This window comes from Phyllopteryx taeniolatus, chromosome 14, assembly GCF_024500385.1.
Source record: "Phyllopteryx taeniolatus isolate TA_2022b chromosome 14, UOR_Ptae_1.2, whole genome shotgun sequence".
In the NCBI taxonomy this organism is placed as follows: Eukaryota; Metazoa; Chordata; class Actinopteri; order Syngnathiformes; family Syngnathidae; genus Phyllopteryx; species Phyllopteryx taeniolatus.
In genome coordinates this window covers 22991629-23002031 of record NC_084515.1, presented here as the reverse complement: position 1 = coordinate 23002031, position 10403 = coordinate 22991629, and the positions used below count along the sequence as shown (strand labels likewise).

The 10403-nt window shown below is 42.0% G+C and overlaps 1 protein-coding gene across 2 annotated transcripts in view; it reads right to left on the bottom strand.

The window, feature by feature from the left end:
- Positions 1–10403, bottom strand: part of rnf220a (ring finger protein 220a) — a 168743-nt gene that overhangs the window by 25958 nt on the left and 132382 nt on the right. For both annotated transcript variants that reach the window (XM_061797289.1, XM_061797288.1), the window contains 4 exons: positions 8765–8894; positions 1144–1336; positions 688–743; positions 449–563 (listed from right to left, as the gene is read on the bottom strand). In XM_061797289.1, the coding sequence (XP_061653273.1) occupies positions 449–563; positions 688–743; positions 1144–1336; positions 8765–8894 (494 nt within the window). The remainder of the gene's footprint in view (positions 1–448; positions 564–687; positions 744–1143; positions 1337–8764; positions 8895–10403) is intronic.

Sequence of the window (10403 nt, the reverse complement as noted above, 5' to 3'; positions counted from 1 at the left end):
TGAGACTGTTTGCTTGTGGGAGAATATGAATGAGGGGATGGAAATGAGGGAATTACAAAGCATTGGTCTTACAGAGACAGACACACACACACACACACACACACACACACACACACACACACACACACACACACACACACGGTGTTCTAATGGATAGTTTGTGTCACTGGCTGCTTGCTGTGTGCCTTGGTGAGTGTATGTACATGCGATTGTCTAGGGAAAAAAAAGGTGTCCCCTTTGCTTACTAAAGCTCAACTAGCAGTCATACATAATCCTTATCTGAGGACTACTGAGGTATGGGAGACATTCTTCTCAAAATATAATCAGGGCTTAAAAATTCCAAAGACAGCTGTCTGTACAATTCAAAATGTATATATTTACGTCAACTGAGATTGAGTGCAAGTTCAATTCCACTCGGTTAAACTTGACCAGAAGACCAGAAACTTACTTTTCAATCTCGCTGTTTTTACAGGTGCGTGGGATGCAAGAGGAGGAAGGGGTGGAGGATGAGGGAGTGCTTGGGTCCATCTTGCAGCTCTCACCATTGCTCGTTGAAGGCATCTCTGTGGACACACAACCAGCCATGGTTTGAGAATGACTTTTTGAATCACAATATGGCCAATGACCAAAAGGCTGTTGTCTTCCACAAATGTAATAAATACTGCAATTCCATGTTTGTCTTCTTACCATCACTTCCCCATTTGGAGAACTCGGGCGTTATTCTGTTCGATGGCATGCCTCCGCTGCAACAGACAAACGTTTTTTTTAATTTTAATTTTTTACTTTTTTTGTTTTACAAAAAATGATTAAAAAAAAAATAATAAGTTATTCACCTACTTTAAAATTTAATTTAAAAAGCATTCTCAAATAATTAACCATTAAATGTCTAGTTGAAATGAATAAATATCATTGAATTAACGCAGTATAGTTTGACTCCTGGGTTAAAATGCATGACCAATAAGGTTAACACCTACTGGAAAGGGATGTTTGGGTATTGACATGCTAACTATGACAAGATGGAGATATTTTATTAGAATTTTACTATTTCTTAGTTTGTTGTGCCAAATGTAATAGTTAAAACAGACAGCATAACAATCAACGTTGATAAGATTTATTTTGTGTTGGGTGATCTTGGATTCATACTTGAGCACAGCTCCCCGTAGTGCCTCTCGCTCTCTGGCTTCTCCTTGGTCCTCTCCAGCTCCAGAGCATGGGATGATGTCAGCTTCAGTGTACTGGGCTTTACCATACTCCAATGTGTCGTCTCCATCTACGTCAAGGTCGGCATCGCTGTCTGCCCCACTCTCTTTAATATTACATGTGGCAAAACCGGTGGCTTTGGGGGGGAAAAAAGAAAAATCAAATGGAGAGATTATTAGATTTGAAAAAATAAATAGAACAAATTTAAATGGTTTCCTTCATGCCATTTTAGCAAATAAAAGTAATATAGCAAGCCCTTCCAAGTTCTACATTGATGCGCATTCGAAGCTGTTTGTCTCATAAAAAATACATAAATCAAGGAAAGAATCGCCATATAAAATTTCACAGTTGCATTAAAAACACTGGTAGTAATAAAAGGAAATCTATTTTTCAGAACATAATGTTGACCAATAACGTTGGTCACAGACTCGGCAGACTGCAGAAACTAAGACAAATTTTAGCCTACTGTTGGTGACCTGATGACGACTGGGACCTCAACAATCAATCGTGGTGAGAAAGAGCACGGCGCCTTATGTGTGTGTGTGGGACATCTATAAACCCAATGATGAACGACCAGACAAACCCTCACAGGTGCATTCAGCTCCACTTAGTCGCAAAACCAACTGTGTGTGTCCGTCACTTAGAGAAGTCTCCTCAGTGTTTGTTTTAGACCGTCCGTGTCTGTCACTTAAATCCTGTCTTCACGACTCCTTCAAGGTGTGTGTCTGCCTCCTCTACCAAAGGTAAGGGTGTGCATGTGTACTTGGGTCTAAGAGTGCGAATGACATTCATACTGCCAATCCCCACACTTGAAGCTGTGTGTGTATGTGTGTGGACTTAAGATGTAACCTGTGACAAGCTAGACAGCCATCTTAAACCTCTCCCGATTTCTACAAGCACTCAGTTGGACTACTGTGTGCTGTGTGCAAGAAAGGTGTGTGTAAGACTTGACAGTGTTGACACTTGACAGCCATCTTATTTAACCTGCACTCCCAGTATACAAGTCTCATTGCAACACCAGGTATTTTTGAAAACAAACTACTGCGGCTTGTCTTAAGGACCTTGGCAAGGATTGCAGCCTTTGATGCCTCAAATCCAAACAAAGCTTCCAAAGGATGTGAGCATGGATTAAACCTAAAGGAGTCACGAAGATTAATGTGTAACATTGAGATAAACAGTGGAACCGCAGTTTAAAAATGTAAGATTTTCTGTGACTCCTGAGGAAAATTACTTATGGTTTGTAAACCAAGTTGCTTCCCATTAAAATACATGACAATGCAATCTGTTTTAGCTCCAGAACAAAGCAATGTTTACCTTGTTTTTATTGTTGTGGAGTAAAAAATGTAAGTAAAAACACATAACTACATCGAAAAAACAGTGTGCTCGCTAGCAAATCACTGTGCAACGTCTTCGCCTTTTCGCATACTGCACTGTATGCTTTGGGAACCTTGTTGCATAGGTGATGGTGGCATATTGGAATGCAAGTGGTACAGCTTTTTCGTAACCTCATGTATGCTGCCATGGCATACATTTATGAAATGTCATTTTTTTTCCATTTTCCAATATGCCACCATCACCTAGAGGGAAAAAAAATGAACTTAAATTATTTTAGCAAATGGCTGCAATATAACTGTGAAAATTTTAAGGGGGTCTGAATACTTTCCGTAACCAGTGTATGTGCACTAATGAGAGCTGTGGAGGGGTAAGCGTGAGGCTACAGGGAGAAGCGATAGCGAGGGTGGAGGAGCTTTATATACTGTACTTGGGCTCAACAGTCCAGAGCAATGTTGAATGTGGTAAGGAAGTGAAAAAAACAGGTCCAAGTAGGTTGGAATGGGTGGAGAAAGGTGTCCGGTGTGTCATGCGACGGAAGAGTCTCTGCTAGGATGAAGGGCAAGGTTTATAAGACAGTGGTGAGGCCAGCCATGATGTACGGATTAGAGACAGTGGCACTGAAGAGACAACAGGAAGCAGAGCTGGAGGTGGCGGAAGTGAAGATGTTGAGATTCTCTCTCGGCGTGACCAAGTTGGATTAGAAATGAGCTCATCAGAGGTACAGCCAAGGTTAGATGTTTAGGAGACAAAGTTAGAGAGAGCAGACTTGGATCGTTTTGACATGTCCAGAGGAGACCTAAGTGAGTATATTGGTAGAAGGATGATGAGAATGAAGCTGCCAGGCAAGAGAGCTAAAGGAAGACCAAAGAGAAGGTTGATGGATGCAGTAAGGGAAGATATGAAGGCCGCTAGCGTTAGAGAGTCCGATGCAAGAGATAGACTAACATGGAAAAGGATGGCACACCGTGGCGACCCCTAAGGGGAGAAGCCGAGAGGAAAAGAAGAAGACTTTTGAGCAATTATCCTCAATCAGTATGCTAATCAGTGAATAACCAGTTTTATATTTCTGTATTACGCCATGGAGGTGTCTTAAATATTATAGATCATTTGTCGAGACTAAACCTACTCAGTCGATGTCTCAATTGGCCTAATCTACGCTACTAACATGCATATAAAAAAAAAATACATTGTATATTCAAATAAACATGGTAAAACCTGGGGACATTGGCCTACGAAGCGTTGCTAATTCTACCATTAGGGACTGGGCCAACTTTCAACTTATCTCGGTGCGGTTAACACTCGCTGGCTGAGGCCAGTGCCTCCTTGAGCCTGCTAGTTAACCGTCACGAGCTAACGGCTCCTCCTTTCGCGGCGAAAGAGCCCTGGAGGGATCCCGAATTTGCCACTGGTGCATCCACCGCGGATAAATGATCTTTTCTACTTGTCTCCTTGATTGTGTGCACTAGGGCTATCACTATCGAATCTTTTAAGAATAGATTATCCTATAGCTATTTAGTCGAGTAAACGACTAACCGCCCCCCTCCCTGCAGGAAAAGGAAAAGAATCTCATTTATGAGTGATGAAATTCTATCCTTTAACTGCATATGTGGTACTGAGTGCATGATATAAATGTGTGTAAAAAAACTGAAGTACTGGACTGTCTTATTACTTACTATCCAGACACACACACAACAGATGTTTTATTTATCGGTCCTGAAGCCAGGAGAGAGAACCTTTTCCCAAAACTACAAGATTTTAAACCCTCACGTGTTAAAAACCTGGGTATAATTTTTTAGTTGGAGCTTACTTTTATTCCACATATCAAGAATGTAGCTAAGATTTACTTTTACAATCTTAAGAATATAGCCAGGGTCTGCCCGTTTCTCTCTCAGGCTAACACGGAGGTGCAGATGCACAGTTTTATCTCCTGTCGTTTAGACTACAAAAATACCCAGCTCTCTGGTCTTCCCAAAAAGAAAATCTCCACTTTACAACTACTCCAGAACTCAGCTGCTCATAAACACACTCCTAACACACTCCTAAACCATGTGGACAGCCTTTCCAGAAGAGTTGAAGCTTGTTATAGCTGCAAAGGGTGGACCGACGTCATATTGAATCCTATGGATTAGGAATGGGATGTCACTTAAATTCATGTGAGTCAAGGCAGGTGACCAATCCTTTTGGCAATATAGTGTAGGTTAATAATTTAGATATAATTTCCTATGTTTTTTAGAATTGACAGAGTGAAAAGTTGCCAGAATCATCTCTCATGGATTAGGATATACTGTATATTATGTTGGTTCAAGATGGCGGTAATACAGCATTTCACTGCTTATAGGCCAATTTAATATAAACACAAATCTCAGCAGGCAAAACATGCAGTTGCTCAGGCAGTGCATGTTCACTGTGGTGTGTGTGACCTATTTGTATGTATTTCCAATACTTCTATCTGTCCCTCTAAGCAGTCTTGGCAGGCCAATCTAATCTAGAAGGTTAAGGTCAGCCCCACTAACTGCCTTTCACTCAAGTTATGCACTGTCACCCTCGACCCCGTTTTATCTTACCTCTCATTCTCAGTTCCTCGTAACTGATCTTAGCTCTTTTGAATGATAACCTCATCTTCCTCTCAGTTGTTTCTGTATTGTTCTTTGATTTAGTTTATGCTTTCTTTATGGCCCATAATCTTCATATTTCTCTTCAAATATAATCACACATTGGTTCTTACTGTCCTCCTACCCAGCAGCGCTGCTCGATAAATTGTTTCCATGAATCAATTAAGTAGTCAAACACAGCAGCTTGTCTCATTCTCATAGAATATCCCCGAACAACCATGCACAAAAGACAAAGTCACAACAACCCTGAACAATATATGTACAGATTGAAAGATCATAGATGGATTAAAGAAATCGCTGGGCTGAACAAATTGGGCCAATCCATCCGAACTGCAACATGCTGTTACCATAGCAATTATCAGGACCCCGCCCCCCCCCCCCCCCCCCCCCCGCCTTTAGACAGTTTGAGATGGGGTGTCAAAGGTCATCACACTATCTTTCTGCCCTTTACAGGTCAGATGGAGGCACCAGAGACCAGTCGAGGAACAAAGATGAGACAGTCATCTTTGAAGTCAATTTACAAAGAAGAGATTTCTCCACATTCCGAAAGGCCTCTTGGCCCTCTCAATCGGAAATAATCCCCTTCTTCTCTTCTGTCTCTCCAGACGGGCTGACATCAAATTTAAGGATTTGTCTGTCTCAGTTCCTCTCTGCGCCACACTTCAATGATACGTGTGGGTTGACATCTTTAAAAAAATTGGGGAAAAGCAAGATGAAATCTTATTTCTGTGTAGAAGAATTTGACGGCCCTGACCTCAACACAATCTAAAATCTCTTGGATTGACGACAACAAAGATTGTGAATGCCTTCTTGTTTAATATCCGTAACTGTTGATTTAAAAAATGCTCTTCTAGGTGCATTACAGACCCAAATCTTGTAGCAGGCAGTAGACTTTACACCGATCTGATCGGCTTGATCGGCATCGGCCGATAATTAGCATTTGATCGGCTTTAATGTCATAATTCGCCGATCCGATCAATGACGTCATTGATCTGCTCCGCAAAAGACATTTACTCCGCGTCGCCATTGTGTACAGTACATTTGAATCCAAAAGCTAGTTTATTTTTAGCCTTGTCATGTGTCTTTTTACGTTGTACTGTTTTTTTTTTTTTTTTTAAAACATGTCGGCGGTGTGGGAGACTACATGTTTGAGACAGACAACACGTAATGCCTGGATCAGAAAACAAGACAAATTTGGTCTTTCACAATTGGACTATGTCAGACTACTGCAATAAAATCTTGTATTCCGATACCACCGCATCTCATCTTTTACGAACACTGGGCTTTATCTGGTCAACTCAAACGCGACCGGATGTACTCATTACCATGGGGACGACAACAACAATGGATCAGGTCGTGTGCATTATAAGAACGAACTGGGGGAAAACCTTCACCTTCCTGGGGTGCAGTACTTACTACAGCCTCTGAAGCCTTCAAGGACGAGTGCTTAAGTGGACGGGAGAATAGGCGCAAGATCAGATTGACAGGAAATACCCACATTTTCGGGTTTATGATTGATTAATTAAGGTGTGCAAATGGCAGAATGAAGTCAACGGGAGAATTTGCACAGCCACGACAGCTGTCTGCCTTTCCCCTCTAACGCACATTGGAGAATATGGCTCATAGTGAATATTCTTGATGGCAAACTATAAAAGGTAGAATAAAACCTACTTCCGTTTTCAGAAACAGGAAGACAACAAACAGAAAGCAGAACTGCTGGTGCAAGGAGGGTTCTTTCAATATGGCTAAGCCCCTGCGAGACACATAGCAAAGTCTTCAACTTCACAGAGATGAATCATAAACTGAGCTTGTTCGATTTCCTCCTGCCTGCCTCTCCTTCACTTCGAAAGAACAGAATGTCTGGTCAAAGCAACAGGGCCTCTCTTCATCCTGCCAGCTGAGGATACTCCAAGCAGCATCTCAATTCATGTAGCCAGACATTTTCCTCGAGAGGGTTATGGATTCTGTGCCGTCTCTTGGAACCACTGCATAGCTTTCATGACAAAATCCACCTTCTGAGCTTTTTGCCGCTAGTGTGTGTGTCTGTGTGTGTGTGTGTGGGGGGGGGGGAGGCTTTTCAAGTCCTTCTCCCCAGGCCACATCAGTTATCTGTGCCACATCACAAGGTGCCCTATTAGAGTGCGGCAGAAGGGTCCAGTGTCTACTCGTTTACCAACGCTCAAGAGTGAGAGAGACGGATGTAGGAGGGAGCATGAAGGAGATAGATGGCTGGGGGAGCTACCGCCAAACCCTTATGCTGCTCTTTAGTGCGGTTTAGCTGAGATTCATCATTGATCTGTCTTGTCTGCCTCCCATGGGTAGGAGACAGGTGAGGACTGGTATGAGTGTGTTAAGAATGAATTTGAACAAGGGGAAAAGGGGGCAAGCAGCAGAAGTAACATGAAAGTGGGAGCAGGGCCAGGGGTTGTATACATAGCACTACCTTTGTAGAGTTTTAGAATCCAAACTGTAGTTGCGCACATGGATCTGCACACTTACTGACAAGCATAATTGATGGCTTGGTGGTGATGTCATCAATGAGTGATAAGATTATCAACGAATGTACTATTTTTATCAGAGCTGGCTATGGCTGACTGTCCTTTGTTAAGCACACACACTCACACACTGATTATAGAGAATAGAGAATAATTATATTTTTGTTTAAAAATGCATTATAAGCTGGGCTTTTGTGTGCACGCGCATACTTCCGATTGGCTAATACGTTAAAGGTCCCATATTTTACCAAACTGACTTTTTCTAGTATTTGGGATGTTATATTGGCTCTATAGTACCTCAGTAAATGTGAAATATTAATTAAAATCATCCACGCATTCCTTAGTTTGAGATTTTTCTGCCGAGAGGCCTGAAATCAGGTCATTCGAATTTATTAAGCTTATCTACGTCACTAGCGAAGATCTCCGCCTACTTCTAGGCTCCTGACCGAGCTAGTGCTGTCAATATAACAAAACGCGTGTGATTTCACAAGTAGTGGGGGTAGGGTCTTCTACAAAGAGGCAACCAATCAAAGGAAAGGGGACGCGGTCTTAGCCAGATATGGACAAAGCTAATAGAAGACTGGGTCAAACAAAAGTACAGTGTAGCTGTCAGAGGTGCCTTTTCTGGGCACTCGGAAGACAAATCAAGGTGTTTTTTAAAGAGTCACTCTATGGAGGTCTAAATAGCCAAAATATGGGACCTTTAAGATCTGCCAGTCAACTACTGGCAGAAACTGTGGGAAGAAGATTGTGGGCAGAAGACAAAAAACATCAGTTTCACCAAGTGTTGATAGACAGCGCTTGAGTGGATGTGGCAATGAACCATCCACCTTCAACCGCCAACATCGCCCCGGACCCATGGCTGTGGTGTCCCTGAGCAAGACACATATGCCTGAACTTCTCATCGGGATCTAATTTCTCTACTTCTCCAGTGTGTGCCAATAACTGTTTGTGTTTGCTGTGTCCACTGGTGTGATGCATTAAATGCAGAGGACCGTTCATGAATATGCATTTATTCATGAAAAAAAAGACTATTATTCTTCTTCCTCCTTCCTCATTTTCATAATGTACGGCTTTGTTTGTAGAAAAAAAAGCCCAGACATGTTGTGTGTACGTGCATACCTCTGAAGCCACCCTCCAGAAGCGCAGTTGCTCTGATCCTTTTCTGTCCTGCCCATTCATACTCCTCAAAGCCACGCCCACTGTCACCGTCCATATCCGCAGAGTCGTCATCACCGAGCACACCCTCACGCTGACAAACAAATGGGCACATGTTAATGATGTTAAAATTAGAGATATTGTTTGTCACACTACAAATGACACTGGTTTGCTCAAGTATTTTTTCATGTTTAATTATTGGTTTACAACCAGAACCTAACTGTTGCCACAATTTCAACATTTTAGAAACTGAAGAGTCGTGGGAAAAAAAACAAGTTTAAAAATACAAATTTCATAATTTTTTGTAATTTTTCGTAAAAGGTCCCATGCCATCAAAATCTTTGTTTTTCTACTGTTGTACGCATAACATAGGCCAAAATCAGACTGTGAGATGGTTTAACTTTGACATATAAGCGCTTTGTTGATTGAATGAAAAAGGCAATAAATGGCACAAGGCTTGCAAAATGAGTGAATTTGAAACTGCCGTCATTGTAACATCCATCCATCCATTCATCCATCCATCCATCCATCCATTTTCCGTACCGCTTATCCACATTAGGGTCGCGGGCGAGCTGGAGCCTATCCGAGATGACTCTGGGCGAGAGGCGGGGTACAAGCCTGAACTGGTCGCCAGCCAATTGCAGGGCACATACAGTAGCTTAAGCAAGTATTTAACACGTCACCATTTTACTCACTAAATATATTTCCAAAGGTGCTATTGAAATGAAAATTTCACCAGATGTTGGGAACCACCCAAGTAATCCATACATCCAAACATGCCATTCTAGCAGCTTTATTGATTTATTTTTTTTAAACCAACTGAGAGTTTCCTTGGCAGTATGTTTTGGATCATTATCCTGCTGAAATGTCCACCCCTTGTTTCATTTTCATCATCTTCGTAGATTGACGGATTTTTGTCAGGAATGTCTCTGTACATTTGCCCATTCATCCTCCCTTCAATGATTTGAAGTTTACCAAGTTGACTACGGTTGGGGCCATAATACGTAAGTGCAAAGCCAATCATACCACCATGAATTTGCCTCGATTAGGTGCTCCTCGCAAGATTTCTGACAGCGGAGTGCAAAGAATAATCAGAAGAGATGTCCAAGAGCCAAGGACAACCTGTGTAGAGCTTCAAAAGACCTGGAATTAGCAGGCACTGTTGTCACAAGGAAAACAGTGAGTAATGCACTCCGTTGCCATGGCCTCTATGCACGCTCACCACACAATACTTCATTGTTGAAGAAAAAGCATGTCAAAGCGTGTTTAAAGTTTGCTTCACAACATTTGAACAAGCCAGTTAAATACTGGGAGAATACAGTCTGGTCAGATGAGAGCAAAATCGATCTGTTTGGATGCCATAATGCACACCACGTTTGGAAGAGAAATGGCACCGCACATCACCCTAAAAACACCGTACCAACAGTAAAGTTCGGAGGTGGGAACATGATGGTGTGGGGCTGCTTTTCAGCAAATGGTACTGGTAAACTTCACATTATTGAAGGAAGGATGAATGGACAAATGTACAGAGATATTCTTGGCAAAAATCTGCTGCCATCTACGAGGATGATAAAAAGGAAACAATGGTGGACATTTCAGCAGG